The following is a 27,316-nucleotide window of genomic DNA, read 5'->3' as shown; positions in this document are numbered from 1 at the left end:
CACAATCATAACCCACACTCCCAGCCTCACACCTTCAAAGGCGCATACACACCTCACACGAATATATACACACAGGCCATCGTACCAGGCTGGCTGCTGCTCCACTCCTCACTCTCCGGGGTGCTCGCGGTGGGTTGTCCCTCTGGGTCCTTTCCTTCTTCTTGCTTCTCCTATAGAAGGCAAGCCTGATCCCAGCTTCTTCTCCTCATGGTTTGGGATGAAGTGCTAGCGTCTGATCCTGGCCCCTACCTGGCTCTCTGGCCATGTGGTATTCCGCCCCAAACAGGCAGAATTTCTTCTAGGCTGCCAGCAGGAGTGTGGCTCCAGCACACATCCCCCTATCACTTGAGCACAGACTCACATGAGCATGCATATCCTAATTAAACAGCCTGACTACAACTTTCCTTGTTATCTGGTACACAAAAACTTCCTTTGTGATGCTCTTACATGCCCAGTAGAATTCATGCTCTGTCCCTTCCAGCTTCTGCAGCTAGAGCCCTGGGTGTTCCTTGGCCTTTGGCCTAGGTACTGGACCCCAGTGATGGAGTTTTCCAGCTGCCTGCACATGTACTTTGGGTACTAGTTCGCATGACTATGTCTTAACCTTGACACTAAACTGAGATGGGAGCTCTGGAAAATCAGGAGAGTGATTAATTCATTTCCCTCCAAGCAGGTATAAGACCTGACTCAGGATGGGACCCCCAAATATGATGAGTGAGTCATTATGCGTGTCTTCTCTGGCCCAGCTCCATAATCTGGATCGACGGAGGCGACAGTGGGAATTGAGGCATAAGCTATAGCTTCCCCCTCCCTTCCCCACTGCTCTCTTCCTACCATGGCCTCTGGCTCCGACTCCTCCTCTGATAGGCTCTGGTATTCCCTGCGCTTCCTCTTCTTCACGGGTTTGAGGAGCTCAGAAGCGCTGGTGGAGCCTGAGGAGTTCTCCACTATGACTGACCTGAGGAAGGGCCAGCCTTAGAGAAAGAACCACCCGCCCTGCACCACCCAGCCCCTCTCCTAACCCCTGAACAGGAATGAGGCTTTGGGGGCTGAAGGCAGAGCGAGTAGGGCTGCGACCTCCTCCCCTTACCGCTCCTGGAACAGCTGAGGGCAGCCATCATTAGAGGAACCAAGATCTGGACCCGCGGCTTTGTGAGGCCCGCACGCCTGGCACTGACAGGTGCTATCATCCTCTGGGGGGTCCTGATTGGGATCTTCTGGAGGATTCTGGGGGTGGTCCTCTGCGGGGGCCAAATGGGCCTCAGGCCTCCCGCCCCATTGCAGCCACACTCAGGCTCCGCCCACGCCCCCACAGACCCTGCCTCCGCCTCAGTCCATCTCCGCATCGGATGGCCTCCTCCAGCCTTCTCCACCCCAGGACCACCCTGGGCCCCGCCCCCGGTCCTCCTGGGGCTCAGGCCTCACCCCACCCGCACAGGGCCCAGCTCAGGGCCTGGGGAGCGGGGCTCCTACCCGCTTGTAGGGGGCCCGCCTCGCCATCTCCAGCAGGGGCCCCGCCATCTTCGTATTCGGTCACGCCTTCCTGCCGCAGCTCGGGGCTCGGGGGCTGCTCCACTCCCGCCATGTTCAGCGGCTTGTACTCGCTTATCCGGAACTGGAGCGCGGGAGGGTCTGAGGATTGCGACTCCCGTACGGGCCCTTGACCCACCTCGGCGTCGGGGCCATGGCCCTCTCGTCGCCTCATGCCAGCTCACGCCCTCAGCAGGCCTCAAGACTCCATGCCAGGGCACCTCACTCCAAGCTATACCAGCCAAACCCTCACTCCAGGCTACGCCCCCAAGCACCTGCAGGGTCCAGTCCCCCGGTGCCCCACTCTAAGCCACGCCCCCAAACTACCACAGGCCCAGTCAGAGTGCCCCACTCTAAGCCACACCCCCAGACACCCACAGGCCCAGTCCCAGAGTGCCTCACTCCAAGCGACGCCCCCATAGTCCCCAGGGCCTAGGAGTGCTTCAACTCAAGCCACGCCCCTAGAGTCCCTCACTCAAAGCCCACCCCTAGTGCCCATCATTTTAGCCAGCTTCCCCCGCTTCCGCCTCAGGTCCGGCCTCCGGGCCCGCAAGCCCCGCCCCATGGCTGTGGTTTACGAGGTTTAGCCAATCCCCACAGACACTGACCCGCAGGCCGCCCCCAGGGGGCGGGGCCGCGGCCTCTGTCCATTCCAGAATCCGCACTGTGCTGGTGCTGGAGCTGGCCGGCCCGGCACTAAGCTGCGGCAGGACAGTGGCAGGAACCGGTTCGCTGCCGGCCACTTGCTCCGGGGTACCCACATGGATTGGCTCCCGGGGAAAGCAAGACACATCCAGGGCACTGCTGGGCAGGCCGAGGTTGGCCGAGCTGGCTGTAAACAGATACACAAATAGACACGACACGGGTGAGTCTAGTGGCCCTGCCTCAATCCTGCCACGCATGTGTAGGCATGTGAAGGAAGACAGGTGGAGGAGAGTGAAAACAGTCATCCCCTCTCCAGGATCCACACTTGCTTGTGCAAGTACAGAGATGCTCTTCCTCCCCAGACTCCTACCCTAGCTTGACTCACCTGGAATGATAAAGGCAGTTGCGGGCAGGTGAGGACCAGAACCGGGGCTGTCTCTGGCCACCAAGTGCACGCTGACCTCCCCTGTGGAAGGCCCCTTCAGTGTCCTCAGCATCTCCATTTCAGCATGCCCCTCCATCCTGGCAGGCCTACAAGCCAAACACAGCCCCCAGGGTGATCAGGTGGGGACCTCTGTTACAGAAGCAATGGAGATGTGAAGGGATGGGGCTTCTTTGAGAAGCTGGCCACCTTCAAACCCGTAACCTGCAGAGAAAGGCCTCAGTCCTGTGGGGAGTAGGGTGTCTTCAAGACCAGCATCAGGTCTGGCTCCTGTTCTGGCCAGGCCCTGCACCTCCCCAGTCTCTGTAAGGATGGTAAGGATGGGTAGGGTGGCATGTGTGAGGGTACTTTGTAAACTGTGATGTACAGCACTGACTCTGGGGAGCATGACTCGGGTCAAGGTTCTGTCTGGCCAGTTGTCTCCAGGACACAGCCCAGGCCACATCCAAACTCACCTTTTCCTTGACCCCACCTCTATCCCCACTAGAATCACTCCCTCCTCCCTCTGGGGATTCAGAGACCTCAAATACCAGGTATTCCTTCACCCACACAGGGATCATCTTCCTGGGAGGTGGGATCTTTCCTGATCATGTTCTTTTATGGCCCTGTCCACCACTCCCTCCAACCCCAAGCACAGGGTGGGCACTCAGATATCTGCTGAACACATGTACGCATCTGAAGAGCAAAGACGTAGTGTACGAAAATGCAGTCAAGTCAGTACGTGATTTTGTTTTAATAATGCAAAGGCAGTAGAGGCATTTCATAGAGTTCATTCAACAGGTAAAAACATAAAGAAAAAGACCTAGAGATACAAAGAATATACTTAATATCTATTTACTCAGCACCTAAAATATACTCACCACTGCCCTACTTGCCTTACCAGCACTGTCCAGTAGAATTTTCTGTGATCATGAGACTGTCCAATACCTAAACTGTCCAACACAGTAGCCACTAGCCACATGTGGCTACTGAGCACTTGAAATGGGCTACTATGACTGAGGAACTGAATTTTTTATTTTATTTTATTTTAGTGAAATTTAAAAGTTACCAGAAGGTAGTTACAGTGGTGCATGCCTGTAGTCCCAAGTTCTCTGGAGGCTGACCCAGGAGGATGGCTGAAGCCCAGGAGTCTGAGGCTAGCTTGGGCAACATAGCGAGACCCTGTCTCTGAGAATAAATAAGAAAATAAATAGCGACAGTAGCCATGACTACTGTATTGGACAGCACAGCTTGGCCTGTCAGTGCTACCTCCAAAACACACTGAAGGTCTAACCACTTCTCTCCATCTCGACTGCTGCCATGCTGGTCCCAGCCAATAGCAGCTCTCTTTGGACTTCTGAAATTGCCTTCTAGCCCATTTCCCTGCTTCCTTTCCTGCACCCCTACAGTCTACTCCCCAGTAAGAAAAACTTTAAAAACATAAACCAAATCACATAATTTCCCTATCTAAATTCTTCAATGGCTCTCTGTTGCCCTTAGAGTAAAATCAAAGTGCTTTGCCCTAGAAAATCTGACCTCTGCTTTTCCCTCTGGCCTCATCCTATGCCATTCTTCCCCTGTTCTCTCCAGTCAACAGACTCTGGTTTCCTTCTATTGCTTGACCAACATTCCCACTCACAGCCTTTGCCCTTGCTGTTCCCTACCCCTGGAACGCCCTTCCCCAAGCTCTCTGCTTAACTGGCTCCTTCCCATCCTCCAGTCCTCAATTCAATAGTCACCTCCTCAGAAGAGGTCTTTCCTTACCAAGTAATTTTTTTTTTTTTTTGAGATGGAGTCTCGCTCTGTTGCCCAGGCTGGAGTGCAGTGGTACCATCTCGGCTCACTGCAACCTCTGCCTCCAGGGTTCAAGCAATTCTCCTACCTCAGCCTCCTGACTAGGTGGGATTACAGGTACACACCACATAGCCTGGCTAATTTTTGTATTTTTAGTAGAGACGGGGTTTCACCATGTTGGCCAGGTTGGTCTGAAACTCCTGACCTCAGGTGATCTGCCCACCTCGGTCTCCCAAAGTGCTGGGTTTATAGGCGTGAGCCATCGAGCCCGGCCTGACCAAGGAATTTAAAGCAGCAGCATACCCCTCACCCCTTCCCACCACTAGCTGTCTCATTACTATTATATATTTCTTTCTTTCTCATCCTTCATTATAATCAAAAGTGATCTTCATTTATTTCTGTGTTTGATCAGTCATCTCCACATAAATGCTGACTGTCTGTCTTGTTCATTGCTATATCCCCAACACTTCGTACGTGGCACATAGTAGGTGCTTAATAAGTACTTGTGTTGGATTTCAGTAACTTGAACTTGTTAATAAAAAACAGTGTATGGGGCCAGCTTGGTGGCATGTGCCTGTAATCCCAGCTACTGGGGAGGCTGGGGCAGGAGAATCGCTTGAACCTGGGAGGTGGAGGGTGGAGGTTGCAGTGAGCCGAGATCATGCCACTGTACTCCAGCCTGGGAGACAGAGCAAGACTCCATCTCAAAAAACAAAAGCAAACAAAACACTGTATGGGTCCAATGCAGTGGCTCACACCTGTAATCCCAGCACTTTGGAGGCTGAGGTGGGAGGACTGCTTGAGCCCAAGAGCTCAAGACCAGCCTAGGCAACACAGGGAGACCCTGTCTCTATAAAAAATTAAAAAAATAAAAATTAGCCAGGTGTTGTAGTATATGCCTGTAGTCCCAGCTACTCCAGAGGCTGAGCAGGAGGATTACTTGAGCCTGGGAGGTCAAGGCTGCAGTGAGCCATGATCTCACCACTGTACTCTGGTCTAGGTGACAGAGCGAGACCCTGTCTCTAAAGAAAAAAAAAAAATTAGCTGGGTGCAGGGGCTCACACCTGTAATCCCAGCACTTTGGGAAGCCGAGGCAGGTACATCACCTGAGGTCAGGAGTTCGAGACCAGCTGGACCAACATGGTGAAACCCCATTGCTACTAAAAATACAAAAAATTAGCTGGGCGTGGGGGCAGGCGCCTGTAATCCCAGCTACTTGGGAGGCTGAGGCAGGAGAATTGCTTGAACCCAGGAGGTGGAAGTTGCAGTAAGCCAAGATCATGCCACTGTACTCCAGCCTGGGCAACAGAACAAGACTCCATCTCAAAAAAAAAAAAAAAAAAGAGAAAAAAGAAAAAAAAGTTATAAAACATAATTCCCTGAATTTCAATTCCAATTTGCTTTGCACAGCTGAAGTACTTGTACTATGTTAAATACCTTTAAATAGAGTTAGGCCGGACGTGGTGGCTCACGCCTATAATCCCAGCACTTTGGGAGGCCAAAGTAGGTGGATCGCTTTGAGCTCACGAATTGGAGACCAGCCTGGGCAACATGGTGAAACCCCATGTCTACAAAAGTACAAAAGTAGGCGGGGCACGGTGGCTCAAGCCTGTAATCCCAGCACTTTGGGAGGCCAAGATGGGCGGATCACGAGGTCAGGAGATCGAGACCATCCTGGCTAACAAGGTGAAACCCCGTCTCTACTAAAAAAATACAAAAAACTAGCCGGGCGAGGTGGCGGGCGCCTGTAGTCCCAGCTACTCAGGAGGCTGAGGCAGGAGAATGGCGTAAACCCAGGAGGCGGAGCTTGCAGTGAGCTGAGATCTGGCCACTGCGGTCCAGTCTGGGCGACAGAGCGAGGGGAAAAAAAAAAAAAAAAGTACAAAAGTTAGCCAGGCAGGCCAGGTGTGGTGGCTCACGCCTGTAATCTCAACACTTTGGGAGGCCAAGGGAGGCAGATCAGTTGAGGCCAGGAGTTCAGAACCAGCCTGGGCAACATCTTGAAACCCCATCTCTACCAAAAATACAAAAATTTAGCTGGGCAGGGTGGCAAACACCTGTTATCCCAGCTACTCAGGAGTCTGAGACAGGAGCATCCCTTGAACCCAGGAGGTGGAGGTTGCAGTGAGCCAAGATCGTACCACTGCACTCTAGCCTGTGTCACAAAGTGAGACCCTGTCTCAATAAATAAACAAATAAATAGAGTTAATCTTTTTATTTGAAACACTGACAGTTAAGAGTGAATGTGGTTATTTCTAAAAGAACTTCACTCTGTGTCAAAACCTGTCACATCTCAGGTCTATTGCAGAAGCTGGATTTAAAGATTGCCTTTCTGTTTGGGCTTGCTGCCTTCAGCAAGCATTGGAGGACCAAGTGGGTGTCAGCACCATTCTGTGCTCTGGGGTTACAGTCACAAACATGATCAAATGCTCTCATGAAGCTTATATTCTGGAGATAATGGATGAAGTTGGGGCTGGAAGTATAAATTTGAAGACCGGCATATGTAGATGGCATTTAAAAACACGGAAGTGGGGTGAGGCCCGGTGGCTCATGCCTGTAATCCTAGCACTTTGGGAGGCCAAGGTGGGAGGATCACTTGAGCCCAGGAGTTTGAGACCAGCATGGCCAACACAGTGAGGCCTCAGCCTCAACAAAAAATTTTAAAAATTAGCTGAGCATGGTGGTGGACCCCTGTGGTCCCAGCTACTGGGGAGGCTGAGGCGGAGGGGTTACTTGAGCCTGGGAGGTAAAGGCTGCAGTGAGCTATGATCACACCACTGCACTCGAGCCTGGGCGACAGAGCAAGACCCTGTCAGAGAGAAAGAAAGAAAGGAAAGGAAAAAAGGAAGGGGGGGAGAAAAAAAAGAAAGAAAAAGAAAGAAAAGAAGGGAGGGAGGGAGGGAAGAGAAAAAAGGAAAACGAAAAGGAAAAGAAAGAGAAAGAAAGAAAACTACATAACTGAATATAAAGAAAAAAGTGGGAACCTTGGAGCACACCCACATTTATAGGTTGGGAAGAGGAAAAGAGACTGAGAAGGAGTCGGCCATGAAGTGAGAGGGAACTCAGAAGAGTCTGGGTTTCTGGTGGACACTGAAAAAAGTTTTCAGCCTTCTGCCATCAGCCTCTCCTGGAATTGCTCAGAGCCTAGAGAGCTACCAGGCTTGAACGCACTCCTGGAAGCCGCCAGCCAATGACGAGTTGCTATGAGGTGTGGAGACCCCACCCCCTTGCCTTACTTCGGAACACCTCTGCAGGGCCATGTCAGTTCCAGAGCTTCCATTAGGTCAGGCTGAGGCCTCTGTTGAGACTACATCAGCAGTTCAGCTTCTTCCTCCGCCCAACCCGCCTTCATTCCCCTACTGGTGATATTCCCAAGAGCACTCCGATAAACCTACACTCAAATATTGCTATCGGAGTCTGTTTCCAGGGGACCCGACCTAAAACAACCATTGTAGCCCCAGCACAGAGCCGTGCACATAGCAGATGCTCAATAAATATATATTGGCTGAATGTGTCCATGGGTATTTTCTCTTCATGTCTGACAGGGTTTCCTCAATCCCTTGCCTTCCAAGGCCTTGTGTGCAAAAACGCCCAATAAATGCCCTTACTATAGGTGTTGGGTGGGGAGTAGAGCCCTCGACAGCTACCCCGAAAACAACACACAGCGAAGCTGAGCGCCACAAACTTGGGGCCTCGGCCCCGCCCCTCGCCGCAGCTGCTTCCCGGACGCGGGAGGGGACGGTAGCGGCCCTGAGCGCAGGGTTCTAGGATCGGGAACCGCCACCAGCCTCCCGGGACTGGTATAGGCAAAGGCGGGCGGGGCGGTCACTGATCCAACAGTTCCGCAGAACGGTTACTTTTTAAAACGCCAAAATGGCGGAATTCTTTTTATTCTTTATGGCCAAAAAAAAAAAAAAGAGAGAAAATTCCATATTCCATTATAAAAATCGAAAATTAATAATAGGAAAGTTTGCCACATGACTCATTTCCCAAGAAAACCAAAACCCCGCCCTCCACACCTCCTTTCCATTAATAAAAAACTCTTAATTGATTGCATATCTCCAAACACGCAGCCTCCACCCTCCGCCCCTCCTGATCGCAGCCCGAAGCCACGCCGTAGGGTCGACTGGGCCTGGAGCCCCGCACCCGCCCGGCCCCCTGCGCGCTCCGCCCAGACCGCTTTCCCCGGCGTTTTCCCGAACCTCCTTCCCAGCCCGCGCCCCCCGCCGGAGGCGTACGGAAGGAGCGAGACGCCGGAGCCGCAGACCCGAGCCCTCGCCGCCTTAGGCGGAGTGGGGTGGCGCGGCGCGGTGCCCAGGGGCCGCACGGTCTGAACCCACGAGCCGCTGGGTGCTTACCTGCCCGGCCAGCCAGTGGCCGCCCAGCGCGGAGCTACTGTCCGAGCCCGGCGCCGCGCGCCTGCGCGCTCGGCGGGGCGGGTCCGCCTCCCCGCAGGACGCAGAGCGCGGGGCCCGAGCGCCGGGCACATCTGCCGGGCCCAGGCGCAGGCCCAGGCTTCGGTGGCGCCCGCGCCCTCTTGCCTGCCTTCGAGGCCCTGGTTGTGCGCGCCTCATGCCCCCTCAACCTAGGACAGGTTTGCCGCACGGGCGTGGCGGGTCGAGATTTTTCCTGCCCCCGAACCCCTGCATCACAGTTAGCAGAGCAGAGCGGGGGCGCGGAGATCGCGGAGCTCGAAGAGACAGCCTGGAGGGCTACCGAGCTGAGTGGTTAGTGACAAAAGACGAGGCTGCACCCGGGCACGCACCCCAGCCGAGTGTCTGCTCTGTCCAACGCCTTCGACCGGAAAGAGGAACCCTCGTGCGGGGGCTCTGGTCCTGGCCCTGCGGGGCATAAAGAGCGACATTAGAGGCGTCTACTTTTGGATGACCCCACTGCCATGGGCTGGGTAACATCACTATCCTCCAGGTCCTCCATTTCGACATTTGTAAAGACCATCACCCACTTCATGGCGTATGGTCGTTTTGAGTTTGGGTTCCTGTGGTGGTGTAGCAGTCACTGCGCCTCTCTGCTTCAATTTGATCTCTTCGCCTCCACCTGATCTCTCTAATTAATCAAATCTCCTTGTTATTGGTTCTGGTAACACAAGATACCTGTCTTGCTTACACATACCACAGTTGGCACTTCACATAGATTTGAGTAATTCAAGAGGCTAAGAGGTTTCAAGCTCCAAGAGGGTAGGAAACATTAGTTTCTGTATTCCTAGTACCTAGCCCAGAGCGGGGCACAGAGTGGGTGCTTAACAAATATCTGTTCAGTGACTAAATGATGTACGGTATACAGATGAAAACAGGGTAACTTTTGGTACAGTCCACCATCCAGCCCCCTCTCTCACACCAATGATTTAATTTAATCCCTTGTTTTTACAGAAACAATGATTTAATTTAATCCCTTGGTTTTACTTGGACTTAAGTCATGGCCACGTGTCAGACCTCCAGGCTCCTGACTCCTTGCCAGGCCAGGTGAGAAAAGGGTTCCTAATGAAATGTAGGCAAATTCTCCAAATTGCTGTGATCAACAGGTTTACATTTATGCAGAATTTAACTATTCTGGTTGCCACGCCAACGCATCGCATGTGTTCTTCCTTGCTGCAATGTCAATTTTTAATCACATCTCATATTATTGGGAACAGGATTGCATCAGTTAAGGATGCTGGTTGCCATAACAATGGATGCCTCTTTCTACACATTGATACACACACAACCATCCACTCAGTTTTCTCTCATCTCAACCCAGACTGTGCTTGATCTAGATTTCAAAGGTTTATTTTAGGTATTCAGAAGATTAAAAGAAAGTGGTGAACCTACACAAACACATGGATTCTCAAAAACAAAGGCATCTTTTAGACGGACAAGTGGAATTTGAGCTAGCAAGACCTAGAAACAAACAACTAACATAGATGTGAGTTGCTAAGACATTATTTTTCTGCCTATCGACAGTATTTTTGTGGCTCACGCCTGTAATCCCAGCACTTTGGGAGGCTGAGGTGGGAGGATTGCTTGAGCCCAGGAGTTTGAGACCAGCCTGGGCAACATGGCAAAATCCTGTCTGTACAAAAAAAAAATTAGCTGGGTATGGTAGCGCACCACTGTAGTCCTCCCTAGCTACTCGGGAGGCTGAGGTGAGAGGATTGCTTGAGTCCAGGAGCTCAAGGCTTCAGTGAGCCATGAGTGTGCCACTGCACTCCAGCCTAGGCAACAGAGAGAAATCCTGTCTAAACAAACAAACAACCTCCCTACCACCCAAGAAAAAAACAGTATTTTTGTGGTCTTGATACCTGGCTTGTTGGCTTGAACAGGGGTCAAACAAACAAACCAGGTATCAAGCCCACCAAATACTGGGGTGAAGAGCTGCTCCCACGTAATATAATTTGGAGAAGTTTCTGCCTCATGAAGCCAGTTTCCCCTTCCAGTACCAGTCTACCTTCAGGAGCAAGTAAGCAAATCCGATCTTCCTCTTAAGTGATAGCCCCGTCTTCTGCAAGTTCACAGTCCCCATTGTCTTCTCCATGTTAACCCCCTGCTCAAGCATGGACCCAAAATATTTTGAAATGTTGATGAGTCAAAGCACTAAGAAGACTGTTGTTTAGGCCAGGCATAGTGGCTCACACCTGTAATCCCAGCACTTATGCCAAGGTGGGAGGATTGCTTCACGCCAGGAATTCCAGACCAGCCTGGTCAACGTAGTAATGAAACAGGAAACGTTCCCTTATCCCTCTCACAGGGTGTGCGACAGCTGGGGAGTGGCTCGCTTCTTCGGTGCCCTGCAGCTCAAAACCCAGGGGGAGCGTACAGACGGGCAGGTTGTGGGGAGCATGGGCTCCAACCCCACAGCAGCATCTAGGGTTGAGTATTTACAGCTCCAGAAGCCCCAGTAGGCGTGTGTTACTGTGTGCTCTTCAGTTTAGCCATCCAAAGACAGCTTGTTTTAATCAGCTCAATTAGACCCTCTGCCTTATCGAAAGGACAGAGAGTTTTCTGTATCCTGGGTTCTTGCCCTAGTGTACCAGAAAAATCGGATGGCATGTGGGCTTGGAGAATGAGTGCAAGGTTTTATTGAATGGTGGAGGTCGCTCTCAGCAGGTGTATGGGGAGCCAGAAGGGGGATGGAGTGGGAACCTGGTCTTCCCCTGGAGTTGCCGGGCTCTCCTTCAACCACCCTCAGGTGAATTTATCTAGGCATCCGTGTCCTTCTGCAGTTGATGGCCTGTCAGCATCTGTGTGTTCTTCTGATGTGTTCCTCTCAATATGCAGCCACTCGTATGTGTGCCCACTAGGGTCTTGGGATTTATACAGGCACAAGATGGGGGTGTGTGGGCCAGAGTGGTCTTGGAAAATGCAACATTTGGGCACAAAAACAGGAGTGCTCGTCTTCACCTAGGTCCATGGGTGGGGCCCTCACCGGGGACCCTGCCTTTCTCTACCCAGCATTTCCCTGCCCCCCTCCTGTATCAATGAGAGACCCCCTCCAGTCTCTACAAAAAATTTAAAAATTAGTTGGGTGTGATGGCACATGCCTATAGTCCTGGCTACTTGGGAGGATGAGCTGGGAGGATTGCTTGAGCCCAGGAAGTCAAGGCTGCAGTGAGCTGTGATCATACCACTGCACTCCAACCTGGGCAATAGAACAAGACCCTGTATGTAAAACAAACAAAAGAAAACCGTTGTTTCTAAGCAGCCCACACCATTCTGTTCCTACAGTAGAGTTTCATTCACCATTGATACTGTCTGCAGATTTTTAGGGAAATTATCAGGATGTGCCCTTTATGTATAAAACCTCTTCTGGGGGAAGGGGGAGGGGAGGGGGAAAAAAAAAAAAAAACCTCTTCTGGTTCCAATGTCAGACTGAGCTAGTATGGACACTTTTAAAAAATTTTTTTATTTTTATCTTTTAAATATAGTTACATAAAATAGAGACAGGGTCTCCCTGTATTGTCCAGGCTGGTCTCAAACGCCTAAGCTCAAGAGATCCTCCTGCGTTGGCCTCCCAAAGTGCTAGGATTACAGGCGTGAGCCACCGTGCCTGGCTGGGAACCTTTTCTAACACAAACACCAAAAAACCCTGCCTATTATATTACAAGAAAGGAAGCAAGCAAGCACACAGGGAAAGAAAGTGAATTCATTGCTGGCTGGGCGCGGTGGCTCACACCTGTAATCCCAGCACTTTGGGAGGCCGAGGTGGGTGGATCATGAGGTCAGGAGATAGAGACCATCCTGGCTAACATGATGAAACCCCGTCTCTACTAAAAATACAAAAAAATTAGCTGTGCATGGTGGTGGGTGCCTGTAGTCCCAGCTACTCGGGAGGCTGAGGCAGGAGAATGGCATGAACCTGGGAGGCGGAGCTTGCAGTGAGCCAAGATCGCACCACTGCACTCCAGCCTGGGCGACAGTAAGACTCCGTCTCAAAAAAAAAAAAAGTAAATTCATTGCTGAACATGTAAGAGGAAATCCTCAGGAGTCAAAACCAAAAAGGGAACCAGAGCAACAAGATGTGGCCTGATGTCTCTCTTGTCCTGGAGGTGGTTGTTGGATACAGACAGGACCCAGCTGCTAGAGAGTTGAGTTTTACCACACATGTAATGATGCAAGTTGGAACCTTGGGTCCATGTGGCCCTGACAGTTGGAACTGAAGCCCATGTATAAAGACTGGAGGACCAGATGTGGTGGCTCACACCTGTAATCCCAGCACTTTGAGAGGCTGAGGTGGGAGGATTGCTTGTGCCCAGGAATTCAAGACCAGCCTGGGCATCAAAGTGAGACCATGTCTCTACAAAACATCAAAATATTAGCCGGGTGTGTTTACATTCCTGTGGTCCCAGCTACTTGGGAGGCTGAGGCAGGAGGATCACTTAAGCCTGTAATGAGCCATGTTTGCCCTACTGCACTCCAGCCTGGGCAACCAAGTGAGGCGCTGTCTTAAGGGAAAAAAAAAAAAAAGAAAAAAAGACTGGATACTCCTCCCAGAGTATATATTCACTAAAGAGAGTTCTGGAAAAACTCAATACGACAGTCCAGAGAAATAGAAAGGAAGCTTGTCTCTGCCTGGGATGCATAGAAGTGATGATCAGGGCAAGTCAACCATGGAAAATCAAAACTGTAAGCCTACACAAAACTGTAAAACTACAAATTTGGGAACCCTATTTGTAGATTAGATTTGCAGGGATTTGTGCTGCCCTCCTGGTATTGATAGCTTCAGCTAGGAAAACAATGCAAAAATTGGTCCTGGGCAAGTAATATCCATGCACAACTTCTCTGTAGAGACGTCGTTACAACCCAAGCCAAATGGAATGCTCACAGTAGAAAAACATAAAGTAGTCAGGGAAATGATCTACCATATTTAACCACCAGCAGACCTAATAAACAGAAAAATTAGCACCCACAATAACTTGAGACAATAGCATAATTCATAAAGAGATTGTAAAATAAATGTGGGCTGGGTGCAGTGGCTCCTGCCTGTAATCCTAGCACTTTCGGAGGCCAAGGCAGGAGAATCACTTGAGGCCAGCAGTTCAAGACCAGACTGGACAACATAGCAAGACCTTGTCTCTCAAAAACCAGAACAAAAAACAAAAGCAAATGTGTTAAAACCATTTTAAAAGGAATGGGAGTTACATGAGGATTTGGATTTAGATTTACTCTTTCTACTGAAACAACTGAGAAGAGGGAAATCACATAGCAAATGTTTCTCAAGACACTGGCCATCAAGTAACAAAAGACATACTCTTCTTTCTTTTCTATTTAGAAACTGTATTAGTCCATTTTCACACTGCTATGAAGACATACCCAAGACTGGGTTATTTATTTATTTATTTATTTATTTATTTATTTATTTATTTTCCGAGACAGAGTCTTGTTCTGTCACCTAGGCTGCAATGCAGTGATGCGATCTCAGCTCACTGCAACCTCTGCCTCCAGGTTTCAAGCAATTCTCCTGCCTCACCCTCCTGAGTAGCTGGCATTACAGGCACGCGCCACCATGCCTGGCTAATTTTTGTATTCCTAGTAGAGACGGAGTTTCACCATGTTGGTCAGGCTGGTCTCAAACTCTTGACCTAGTGATCTGCCCACTTTGGCCTCCCAAAATGCTGAGATTACAGGCGTGAGCCACCGAGCCTGGTAAGACTGGGTAATTTATAAAGGGAAGAGGCTTAATTGACTCACAGTTTATCATGGCTGGGGAAGCCTCAGGAAACTTACAATCATAGTGGAAGGCAAAGGGGAAGCAAGCAAGGCACCTTCTTCACAAAGCATCAGGAAGGAGAAGTGCCCTGTAAAGGGGGAAGAGCCTCTTATAAAACCATCAGATCTCATGAAAATTTACTTACTATCACAAGGACAGCATAGAGGAAACCACCTCCAAGATGCAATCACCTCCACCTCTCCCTTGACACATGAGGATTGTGGGGATTATGGGGATAATGGAGATTACAATTTAAGATGAGATTTTGGGTGGGGGCACAGCCAAACCATATCAGAGACAGTCTCACTCTGTTGCCCAGGCTAAAGTCCAGTAGCATGATCATAGCTCACTGCAGCCTTGACTTCCTGGGCTCAAGTGACCCTCCCATCTCAGCCTCCCAAGTAGCTGGGACTATAGGCATTTGCCACCACACCCTGTTTTATTTATTTAGAGATGGAGTCTCACTCTGTTGCCCAGGCTGGAGTGCAGTGGTGCGATCTTGGCTCACTGCAACCTCTGCCTCCCGGGTTCAAGCAATTCTGTGCCTCAGCCTCCCAAGTAGCTGGGATTACAGGTGCCTGCCAGCGCGCCCAGCTAATTTTTGTATTTTGAGTAGAAATGGGGTTTCACCATGTTGGCCAGGCTGGTATTGAACTCCTGACCTCGTTATCCACCCGCCTGGGCTTCTCAAAGTGCTGGGATTACAGATGTGAGCCACTGTGCCAGGCCTGCACCCTGCTATTTAAAAAAAATATTTTATGTTGCCTAGGCTGGTAGAATAGAAATTCTTGAAAGATGAGAAATAATCTTTCAAGATTCCCATGATTACTGGAGAAATTTTTAAAAACAGTTATTATAACTCTATTCCATATGCTCAAGAAGCTAGAGGAAGAATTGAACATGTTAAGCAGAGAAACATAAGATAATCTTTTTTTTTTTTTTGAGACCAAGTCTCTCTCTGTCGCCCAGGCTGGAGTGCAGTGGCGTGATCTTGGCTCACTGCAAGCTCCGCCTCCCGAGTTCACACCATTCTCCTGCCTCAGCCTCCCAAGTAGCTGAAACTACAGGCACCCGCCACCACGCCCAGCTATTTTTTTGTATTTTTTGAGAGACGGTGTTTTGCCGTGTGTTGGCGAGTATGGTCTCGATCTCCTGACCTCGTGATCCACCCACCTCGGCCTCCCAAAGTGCTGGGACTACAGGCGTGAGCCACCGTGCCCGGCCAGAAGAGGAGGCTGGGTGCAGTGGCTCATGCCTGTAATTCCAGCACTTTCGGAGGCTGAGGATGGTGGATCACCTGAGGTCAGGAGTTCGAGACCAGCCTGGCCAACATGGTGAAACCCTGTCTTTACTAAAAATACAAAAAAATTAGCCAGGCATGATGGCGGGTGCCTGTAATCCCAGCTGCTCAGGAGGTTGAGGCAAGAAAATCGCTTGAACCTGGGAGGCGGAGGTTGTGCCGAGATTGTGCCACTGCACTCCAGCCTGGGTGACAGAGTGGGACTTCATCCTGGAAAAAAAAAAGAAAAAAGAAGATAATTTTTAAAAGACCCAAATTAAACTTCTAGATATAAAAAATACAATGTTTGAGATGAAAAATATACAGGATTCATCTTATAGTGCCAGAAAGGAAAAGAAAAACAAAACAAAACACAATGAGGGGCATTAATCAAAGGGTCAGAGGAAACAACAAGTGCTCCAAATGGCTAACACTGGAATAATGTGCACAATCAAATAAAGTAATATTGAATCATAAGCTAAAGATTAAAATAAATATCCAGGAGTCCATATTGATATAAAAAAGATTGAATAAACTAATAAATAGGGGAGATAAGACAAATCTCCCATGCAGAGGGATTCCAATGGAAAGGGATTAGATACTCCACCCTAAAGAAAAGGAAGCACAATTCACCACCTGTCTTAGTCTGTTTTCTGGTGCATAACAGAATACCACAGACTGGACAATTTATAAACAATAGAAGTTTATTTGGCTTATGGTTCTGGAGGCTGGGAAATCCAAGAGCATGGCACGAGCATCTGGTGAAGGCCTTTGTGCTGCATCATAACATGGCAGAAGGGCAGGCGAACATGGACAAAGAGGAAATTTGGCTGAACTCAACTTTTTCCCTTTTTTTTTAAAGATAGTGTTTTGCGGCTAGGCACTGTAGCTCACACCTGTAATCCCAGCACTTTGGGAGGCCGAGGTGGGTGGATCATCTGAGGTCAGGAGTTCAAGACCAGCCTGGTCAAAATGGTGAAACCCGTATCTCTACTAAAAATACAAAAAAAAATTAGCCAGGTGTGGTGGCAGGTACCTGTAATCCCTGGGAGGCTGAGGCAGGAGAGTCACTTGAACCTGGAAGGCAAAAGTTGCAGTGAGCCGAGATCACGCCACTGCACTCTAGCCTGGGGAGAGAGTGACAGAGCAAGACTCTTTCTCAAAAAACAAACAAACAAAAAAAACAAACAAAAAACAAACAAAAAAATTAGGGTCTCACTATGTTACCCGGCTGGAGTGCAATCACTGTTCACAAGAATCTTGGCATGCTACAGTTTTGAACTCCTAGGCTCGAGCAACCCTCCTGCCCCAGCCTCCCAAGTAGCTGGAGCTGTAGGTTCTTACTCAGCTGATGGTCAGCTTCATTCTTTTTATCAGGAACCCACTCTTGTGATAACTAACCCACTCCTGAGATAACAGCATTAATCCACTATGAGGGCAGAGTCCTCCTGACCTAATCACCTCTTGAAGATCCTGCCTCTTAATTACATTGGTGATGAAATTTCAACATGAGTTTGGGAGGGGACATTCAAACCATAGCACTGCTCTTCAAGTATGGGTTGCACAGCACGACTTCCTTCGAAAGATTACAGTATGAGCCGGGCGCGGTGGCTCAAGCCTGTAATCCCAGCACTTTGGGAGGCCGAGACGGGTGGATCACGAGGTCAGGAGATCGAGACCATCCTGGCTGACACGGTGAAACCCCGTCTCTACTAAAAAAAAATACAAAAAACTAGCCGGACGAGGTGGCAGGCGCCTGTAGTCCCAGCTACTCGGGAGGCTGAGGCAGGAGAATGGCGTGAACCTGGGAGGCGGAGCTTGCAGTGAGCTGAGATCCGGCCACTGCATTCCAGCCTGGGCAGCAGAGTGAGACTCCGTCTCAAAAAAAAAAAAAAAAAAAAAAAAAAGAAAGATTACAGTATGGCAAGGGATGGGGAGGGAGATTAGTAACTTTACAGTGTGGGTATGGCTGCACGTTATCCAGAACATCAGAGACTGACACATTTTCCACTGGGCTTTGGAAATTTACTCTTGCACTTACATTTGTGAAAAAATAGGTCTATATCCACTAGGAAAATCTGTGTCAGTCAGGGCCAGAGCCTCAATTATTTCCTTTTCTCCTACCCTGCTAAGTATCTGAATCTTGCTTTCAACACACCCTTAGAATTCATGTCTTCCTTGCTGAGGAACCCAATGAAAAATATCGAACTGTATTAGTTTTCTATTGCTGCTGTAACAAGTTACCACAAAGTTGGTGGCTTAAAACACCTAAGACACATTTTTTTTTTTTTTTTTGAGACAGAGTCTTGCTCTGTCACCCAGGCTGGAGTGCAGTGGTATGATCTTGGTTCACTGCAAGCTCTGCCTCCCGGGTTCATGCCATTCCCCTGCCTCAGCCTCCTGAGTAGCTGGGACTACAGGCACCCACCACCATACCCTGACTAATTTTTTGTATTTTTAGTAGAGATGGGGTTTTACTGTGTTATCCAGGACGGTCTCGATCTCCTGACCTCGTGATCTGCCCACCTTGGCCTCCCAAAGTGCTGGGATTACAGGCGTGGGCCACCACGCCCGGCCAAAACACCTAACATATTTTTGTTATGTCATAGTTCTGGAGGTCAGAAGTTCAAAATGGGTCTCATTCAGCCTTAAGTTGTCAGCAGGGCTGCATTTCTTTCTGGAGGCTCTAGGAGAGAATCTAGTTTCTTGTGTGTTCTAGCTTTGAGAGGCTGTCTACATTTATCGGTTTGTGGCCCCTTTCTCCATCGTCTAAGCTATCAATGGCCGGTCAAGTTTTTCTCACATCATATCACTGTGACACTCACTCTATGGCCTCTCTTTTCATCTTTTAAGGATGCTTGTGCTTACATTGGGCCCACTCAAATAATCTAGGATAATCTCCCTATTTTAAACTCAGTTTATCAGCAAACTTAGCTCCATCTGCAACTTTAATTCCATCTTGCCATAAAACATAACATATTTACAGGTTCCAGGGATTAGAATGTGAATGCATTTGGGGGATCATTACTCTGCCTAGCATACAAGGTAACAACAAAGTTGGTGTGATGGTTAATATTGTGTCAACTGGACTGGATTGAGGGATGCCAGCTGGCTGGTGAAACACTTCCTGGGAGCGTCTGTGAGGGTGTTTTCAGAGGAAATTGACATTTGAGTAAGTGGACTGCGAGAAGAAGACCTACCTTCAAGGTGGGTGGGCACCATCCAATGGGCTGCCAGCATGGCTGGAACAAAGCAGGCAGAAGAAGGGATATTCAGGTGGCTGTGTCCTCTAGCGTGCTCTCTCTGTCTTCCTGTGCCAATGCTTGCTTCATCTCCTTCTGCCCTTGGACATCAGATTCCAGTTTGTTGGATCTTGGACTCTGCAACTTACACCAGTAGCATCCTGGGGGCTCTCAGGTTTTCAGCCTCAGACTGAAGGCTACACTTGGGCTTCCCTGGTTTTGAGGCTTTCAGGCTTGGACTGAGCCATGTTGCTGGCTTCTCTTTTTCCCCAGCATGCAGATAGTCTATGGTAGGACTTGCCTTGTAATCATGTGAGCCAATTCTCCCTAATAAACCCTTTTTTATATATACATATATCCTATTGGTCCTGTTCCTCTGGAGAACCCTGACTAATACAGTTGGTCAAGTAACTGATTCTCTTATGAAGTGCCTGGCATTCACATTCACTTTCATGGTGTTACTGTATACTGAGATAAGCTGATAAAAGTTATTGATACATATACATTAGAAGTAACCACTCACTTAAAAAAAAAAAAAAAGAACAAAGAAAAAAAAAACCCACAGGAAACAAAGAATTAAAATAACTTTTTTCCAGAATAGGCAAATTGTGCAGGCATTGGGAGGGTTGGTCATGTAAATGTCATAGTACTGATCCTAGGGTTACAGGCGGCAACTTGGAGAGGTAAATCCATGTGTCAGAGACATCTGAACCAGAGCAACTCCATCTTTAGTAGGGGCTGGGTAAAATGCCACTGAGACCTACTGGGCTGTATTCCCAGACTGTTAAGGCATTCTAAGTCACAAGGTGAGATAGGATGTCAGCCCATGATACAGATCATAAAGACCTTGCTGATAAAACAGGTTGCGGTAAAGAAGCCGGCCAAATCCCACCAAAACCAAGATGGCGACGAGAGTGATCTCTGGTATGCCTCGCTGCCACACTCCCACCGGTGCCATGACAGTTTACAAATGTCACGGACACATCAGGAAGTGACCCTATATGGTTTAAAAAGGGGAGGCATGAATAATCCAACCCTTGTTTAGCATATCATCAATAAATAACCATAAAAATGGGCAACAAGCAGCCCTTAGTAGGGTCTTTTTTTTGGTTTGTCTGTTTGTTTTTTTGAGACAGATTCTCACTCTGTCACCCAGGCTGGGATACAGTGGCGCGATCTTAGCTCACTGTAACCTCTGCCTGCTGGGTTCAGCTGATTCTCCTGCCTCAGCCTCGCAAATAGCTGGGATTACAGACGCCCGCCACCACGCCTGGCTTAATTTTTATACTTTTAGTAGAGACAGGGTTTTGTCATGTTGGCCAGGCTGGTTTCGAACTCCTGACCTCAGGTGATCTGCCTGCCCTGGCCTCCCAGAGTGCTGGGATTACAGGCGTGAGCCACCGTGCCCAGCCTAAAGTAGTCATTCTCTTATTGCTTTACTTTCTTAATAAACTTACTTTTACTTTACTCTGTGGACTCACCCTGAATTCTTTCTTATGTGAGATCCAAGAACTCTCTCTTGGGGGTCTGGATCAGGACCCCTTTCCTGTAACACATGTAAGTGATTCTTTTTGGAATGTATGTGCAGCAATCACCAAAACAACAGAAACAGGGAGTGAGTGCAAAGCACCACATCAGGATGCTTCTGAAGTGTGTGCCCCAGAAGCTCGTGGCAACTCAGGAGGCTCAGCTCACATAAGTGGTTTTCTGGAGCACTTTGTACTGCAGGGTGAATCTCGTGGCAGCCAAGGCCACTGCAAAGACTGAAGCAGCATTTGATTTGACAAATTCTTGTTTCATAAAAGGACTGTGTAACTCCCTCAACTTTTACGTAACAGGATTGGATCTATGAGACTTAATGACATGTATGGGATTAGATTTCATTTGTGGGAGACTGCAGTATTTTGAATAGCACAATGTATAAACCAGGAACTTTTGGGCTATGTCCCCAGGGACATAAAAGAAAAACAGGATGCATGTAAGGGGTTGGTGGTCCCTGGAGGGAGAATTCCAAGTAATTCCCCTACTTCAGCCAGGGTAGCAGCTGTATTATTATTATTTTTAATCTGTTTGCTTTCTTGAGAAACGATCTCACTCTGTCACCTAGGCTGGAGCCCAGAGGCACAATCACGGCTCACTGCAGCCTCAAACATCTGGACTCAAGAGATCCTCCCACCTCAGCCTCTTGAGTAGCTGGGACTACAGGCACGTATCACCACACTTGGCTAATTTTTTCATTTTTTATAGAGACAGGATCTCACCATATTGCCCAGGCTAATCTCGAACTCCTGGCCTCAAGTGAGCCTCCCGCCTTGGCCTCCCAAAATGCTTGGATTATCGGCATGAGACAGCACACCCTGCCTAAAAATCGGTTTAAATTTTTTTAAAAAAGGACATTTTGCTAAGGGTCCTGGGAAAGTCATGATCTTGCCTTGGTACCAGGATCCAGGGAAAATAATCCAGTTCTACAAAGCTTTTTATGTACTTTGTGCTTCTAATTCTTACCAGTCCCCTGAAGAAGGAAGCTCCATTTTAGAGGTAAGAACTATAAGGTTCAGAGAGGTCACCAGCCTTGTCAGGGCCTTACAAACTAGTACACAGCAAAGCCAGTACCCAACTTTCTCCCTGCCCCCTTCTGCTGCCTCTGATCTACATGGGGTATGTTTCCATCACTGTCACACCCTCCCCTCTCCACCCTCACTATCTCAGCTGAAACCTCAGACCACTAGGGAGCAATGCAGGCAAGTAACCCGTAGGATTATAGCACATCGAAGGTTCTTCTCAAGGACTTCCAGAAACATGCAAATCCTAGGTTATCTGGTGTGAGGCATATCCCAGGAAAATACAGGTATTAAAAATGGCAAATACTGGCCAGGCATGGTAGTTCACACCTGTAATCCCAGAACTTTGGGAGGCTGAGGTAGAGGGATCACCTGAGGTCGGGAGTTTGAGACCAGCCTGGCCAACATGGTGAATCCCTGTCGCTACAAAAGCTGCAAAAATTAGCAGGGCGTGGTGGCGGGCGCCTGTAATCCCAGCTACTCAGGAGGCTGAGGCAGAAGAATCGCTTGAACCCAGCAGGTGGAGGTTGCAGTGAGCTGAGATCACGCCACTGTACTCCAGCCTGAGCCACAGAGTGAGACGCTGTCTCATAAATAAATAAATTAGTTAAAAATGGCAAATATGGCTTCTGTAAGATGATTTTGGAGAGGGTTCAGGGAAGCAGAGCTTTGCTCTGGATTGAGTGTTGTCAGGAAGCAAAAGTATGAGTACTATGACTTGGAATCTTAATAACATTTTCGCTAGAAGGCAGGAAATCTAGAGTAGAGATACACCTATAATTGGTAAAGACAGCTTGTGACTCATATCAGTCAGTCTAAGGGTATATTTGGTTCTTTTGAGGTTTAGACATGTTATTGGTTTTGTTTGTGCTCAGACATGATTGGAGAATAGACTTGCTTTTGTCTTGTTCCATTGTGGTCTTACAACAGTCTTGTCTGATGTTGGTATTCTGTGAAAACATGTATGTTCCGCAGAACATCAAGGCCTAGCAGTGATTGCCAGGCCAGCTCCTGGTTTTCTGTTTCTTATAGTTTAGTGACATTAAAAAACAAAATCTCAACAACTTTAGTTTAAAGATGTGGCCAGGCACAGTGCCTCACGCCTGTACGCCTATAATCCTAGCACTTTGGGAGGCCAAGGCAGGCAGATCACTTGAGGACAGGAGTTTGAGACCAGCCTGTCCAACATGGTGAAACCTTGTCTCTACTAAAAGTACAAAAATTAGCCGGGTGTGGTGGTGTATGCCTGTAGTCCCAGCTACTCAGGAGGATGAGGCAGGAGAATCACTTGAACCTGGGAGGTGAAGCTTGCAGTGAGCCAAGTTTGGGCGACTGCACTCCAGCCTGGGCGACAGAGCAAGACTGTCTTTAAAAAAAAAAAAATCTAATTGGCTTTTCTTAGGGAACCATAAATTGGGCAGTGTCTCCTCTAAAGATTTCATGTTCCATTGGGCATGAAAGATCGGTTTTTATAAGATAGTTTGAGCAAAAACAAGGAAATAGCATAACACAAAAAGCAGATCAGTTACCATCAGGTTACTTCAGGTTACTTTCTCTATAAGGATTAAAGCAAATGGAATTTCCTTATCATGTAGACTAAAACTGGCCAGTTTAGGGATTTGGTTGTCATCTTTCTCTCCTGACTTCTCTGAAGATCAGAAAACCAGTTTAGTTGTTTGGTTTGGTGACAAAGAACTTTAGCAAGAATACTTCATTTTGGTTTGATCTTTTCTGTTGGGGCCCAGTGCAGAAGCTCAGTCCAAAATAATGGCTTCCCACAAACTTCATTTTTTTTTTTTTTTTTTGAGATGGCATCTCGCTCCGTCACCCAAGCTGGAGTGCAGTGGCGTGATCTCGGCTCACTGCAAGCTCTGCCTCCCAGGTTCACGCCATTCTGCCTCAGCCTCCCGAGTAGCTGGGACTACAGGCGCCCACCACCACGCCGGGCTAATTTTTTTGTGTTTTAAGTAGAGACAGGGTTTCACTGTGTTAAACAGGATGGTCTCAATCTCCTGACCTCGTGATCCGCCCGCCTTGGCCTCCCCAAAGTGCTGGGATTACAGGTGTGAGCCACCGCGCCTGGCCCCACAAACTTCATTTAATAGTGAGATTAGGTCACTGTGGGTAGTAAAACCAGACTTTGGCTCCAGAGCCTGCACTCATACTGAAGATGCTGTATTGCCTTGTTTGAAAGCACAGGCTGCTGAAGCCTGGGGATCTATGCTCGTTATCTGTCTTGCCTAGTGTAGTACAGGATATATGAATCAGGAACAGAGGAATCAAAGAAACAGACGATGGTGTGACAGCCATGCTCAATACAACAAAGCCCTTTATAATAACTCAGGTCCATTAAAAATGCACTGGGGGGCTGGGTGCAGTGGCTCATGCCTGTTATTCCAGCACTCTGGAAGGACGAGTCATCACTTGAGGTCAGGAGTTTGAGACCAGCCTGGCCAACATGATGAAATCCTGTCTCTACTAAACATAAAAAAATTAGCCGGGTGTGGTGGTACACGCCTGTAATCCCAGCTATTTGGGAGGCTGAAGCTGGAGAATCACCTGAGCCCAGGAGGCAGATGTTGCAGTGAGCTGAGATCACACCACTGCACCCCAGCCAGGGCAACAGGGCGAGAAACTCTGTCAAAAAAAAAAAAAAAAAAAAAAACCAACAACAAAACCACAGTGGAATTCTAGATACTTAGATAAGCAAGCTGTTAAAATTAAGTTTAGCCTAAATCTGCTTCTTTACATATTTTAAGTTCAGTCTAAATGTTTCTCTGAACAGAGTGAACTATAACCTAACTGTTATGTAAACAGACTACATCCTACCCTCATACCAATGACTGAGTTTTGGTCAATCAGATATGGCCAACTGTTCAAACTGTGTTCAAATAAGGCAAATGCAAAGCTGTAAGCAATCCAGCTGTTACTTTACCTCACTTTGCTTTTTCTGTCCATAAATTCTCTCTGACCATGTGGCAGCACTGGAAACTCTCAGAACCTATTCTGTTTTTCTTTTCTTGCTTTTTTTTTTTTTTTGAGAGATGGGATGTTGCTATGTTGCCCAGGCTAGTCTTGAACTCCTGGGCTTGAGTGATCCTCCCATCTCAGCCTCCCAAAGTACTGAGATTACAGGTGTGAGCCACTGTGCCCAGCCACAGAACCTTTTCTGCTTTGGGGGACTGAATGATTCCGAAATTGTTCTTTGCTTAATTAATCTGTTTAATTTGTCTTAAGTTTTTCATTTAACTTTAGACAAATTAAACAGATTAATTAAGCAAAGAACAATTTGGTGTCAGAAGTATGAACCAAAGTGGAGCTCCTAGGGTCTCCCAGGAGCGTCGAGTGATGAAATGAGTGATGTGCTGGACTCATTTTGTCCATTCCTCTCTCATAGCAAGAGGATTGTGGGTAAGTTCTCAGATTCCAAAGCCCCATGAATATGGGGTTCTAACTATCTAAGTTTCTTTGAGCAAATTCTTGATCTAAGCTGTCTTCGGAAGTCATGATAGAAAACTGGCAGTAAATGGCAGTACTTCAGAGAATAAGAAGTTCAGTTTTCAGAGATTTACAGGAATTTTTGGAGACAGAGTCTCGCTCTGTCACCCAGGCTGGAGTACAGTGACACAATCTTAGCTCACTGCAACATCTACCTCCCAGGTTCAAGCGATTCTCATGTCTCAGCCTCCCGAGTAGCTGGGACTACAGGTGCGTGCCAGCATGCCCAGCTAATTTTTTTGTGTTTTAATAGAGAAAGGGTTTCACTGTGTTGGCCAGGTTGGTCTTGAACTCCTGAGCTCAGACAATCCACCCACCTCAGCCTCCCAAAGTGCTAGGATGACATGTGTGAGCCACCGTACCTGGCATGAAATGTACAGGATTTTTTTTTGTGTGTATGTTCCATCTCATTTGTTTCTTCTTCTTGCATGTTCAGGTAAGGAAAAATTACTGCGTAAGTTGATCAAGGGAATCTGAGAGCCAAAGTCAAGATTCAGTATAAAAATACACCCTTAATTTCTGAAGAAAGAAGTACTCTACCTTTTGGCTATGCCTACCTATATACATGTATTAGACCCCAGAAGAAGCAAGCACTTACAGAAATGGCAAAATCTTACTAATGGTAATTTAAAATTACAATGAAAGGTGGGTGTGGTGGCTCACACCTGTAATCCCAGAACTTTGGTCCAGGCGGGTGGATCACCTGAGGCCAGGAGTTTGAGACCAGCCTGGCCAATATGGCAAAACCCTGTATCTACTAAAAAAAATACAAAAGTTAGCCAGGTGTGGTGGCACATGCCTGTAATCCTAGCTACTTGGGAGGCTGAGGCAGGAGAATTGCTTGAACCCCGGAGGCGGAGGTTGCAGTGAGTTGGGATCATGCCACTGCACTCCTGCCTGGGCAACAGAATGAGGCACTGTCTAAAAATAAATAAATAAAATCACAATGAAATGTTCCAAATAAACAACACTGATACGGACAGGAGACAGGGAAATACTGGGTAGAAGAGGGTGGTTCCCCAGCAAAGGCCCCACCATCAAACCTGGATACTCACGGCTCTAAGTGAGGACAAGCATTTCTGTTTTCACACCCAAAAAGTTGCCTTTTGGCCTGCCACTCCCCCATCCTGTACCCATATAAACCCTGAACTCCAGGCTCCAGAAGCAGATGAGGTGACGAGGAGACAAGGAGACAAGGAGACAAGCAGATGAACAGCAGAACAGTGCAGCAGAGAAGGAACGTCTGGAGGAGTTTGGCTGTGGATGTTCAGAGAATTGACCACTGGATGGCCAAACTCCAGGGGAAGATTATCTTCCCACTCCATACCCTGTCCAGGTCCCCATCCATCTTACTGAGAGGCACCACCGCTGCTCAATAAAACCCCTGCATTTATCCTTCAAGTCCACATGTTACCTGATTCTTCCAGGACGCTGGACAAGAACTCAGGATACAGAAAGCTGTCACACTAGCCCTCCACCCCTGCAAAAAGGCAGAGGATTCACTCAGCTGGTTAACACTTAAGCCATCTGTGGATGGCAAGGCTAGAAGAGCACACTGTAACATATTCCCTCTTGGGCTTTGGGAACTGCAGACAGCCACCCCTAGACACTGCTGGGGGGCTGGAGCCCAAAAGTGTCCACTCCAGTGTACGCTCCAGCAGTGAGCGTACACCACCACGCCCGGCTAATTTTTGTATTTTTGGTAGAGACTCGGTTGCACCATGTTGCCCAGGCTGGTCTCCAACTTCTGAGCTCAAGCAATCCTCCTGCCTCAGCCTCCCAAAGTGCTGGGACTCCAGATGTGAGCCACTGTACCCAGCCTTTCAAGGCTTTAATACATTCTGCCAAAGTATATTTTCACCAGGTAAAAGAAACTTTTCATGATCCACTGACTAAGGACAGTTGAAGACTTCACTATCTAGAACTCATAGAGACTGGGACTTTTGGAAATACCATCAGAGGAGAATTGCCCTTGCCACCCACACTGCAGCAAAACTTTGTGACTTTGAGCTTTGGGTTTGTGATCTTGCAACTCAGAAGAGCCCCTCCAGAACTGTATGCCTATTGGAAAACATAAGATAAAGCTAACCACAGAAGGTTCTCCCCAGAAGCAGGTGACATCCTAGATGTGGACAGCTTTCCCAAA

The 27,316-nt window shown here is 48.3% G+C and overlaps 1 protein-coding gene across 32 annotated transcripts in view; it reads right to left on the bottom strand.

Annotated features, from left to right (window-relative positions):
- The window catches only part of L3MBTL1 (L3MBTL histone methyl-lysine binding protein 1), a 45,430-nt gene extending 36,615 nt beyond the window's left edge, over positions 1-8,815 (bottom strand). For 6 of the 32 annotated variants that reach the window (XR_012419402.1, XR_012419400.1, XR_012419401.1 and 3 more), the window contains exons 1-7: positions 3,666-3,893; positions 2,561-2,706; positions 2,139-2,362; positions 1,474-1,615; positions 1,091-1,241; positions 835-958; positions 86-170 (exon numbers count right to left, since the gene is read on the bottom strand). Coding sequence is in view for 21 of the 32 variants with exons in the window: in XM_065523175.2 (XP_065379247.1) it covers positions 86-170; positions 835-958; positions 1,091-1,241; positions 1,474-1,615; positions 2,139-2,362; positions 2,561-2,706; positions 3,666-3,823 (1,030 nt within the window). In the remaining 11 variants the exon portion in view is untranslated. Of the gene's footprint in view, positions 1-85; positions 171-834; positions 959-1,090; positions 1,242-1,473; positions 1,838-2,138; positions 2,363-2,560; positions 2,707-3,665; positions 3,984-8,748 lie in introns of those variants that run through there. The other 26 variants (XM_074005376.1, XM_074005384.1, XM_074005380.1 and 23 more) reach the window with 11 other exon arrangements.
- Positions 8,816-27,316: the final 18,501 nt, after the last annotated feature.

Source organism: Macaca fascicularis, chromosome 10 (assembly GCF_037993035.2).
Source record: "Macaca fascicularis isolate 582-1 chromosome 10, T2T-MFA8v1.1".
NCBI classification, from domain to species: domain Eukaryota; kingdom Metazoa; phylum Chordata; class Mammalia; order Primates; family Cercopithecidae; genus Macaca; species Macaca fascicularis.
Note: the sequence above shows the minus strand (reverse complement) of the source record. Positions and strands in the feature narration are given on the sequence as shown.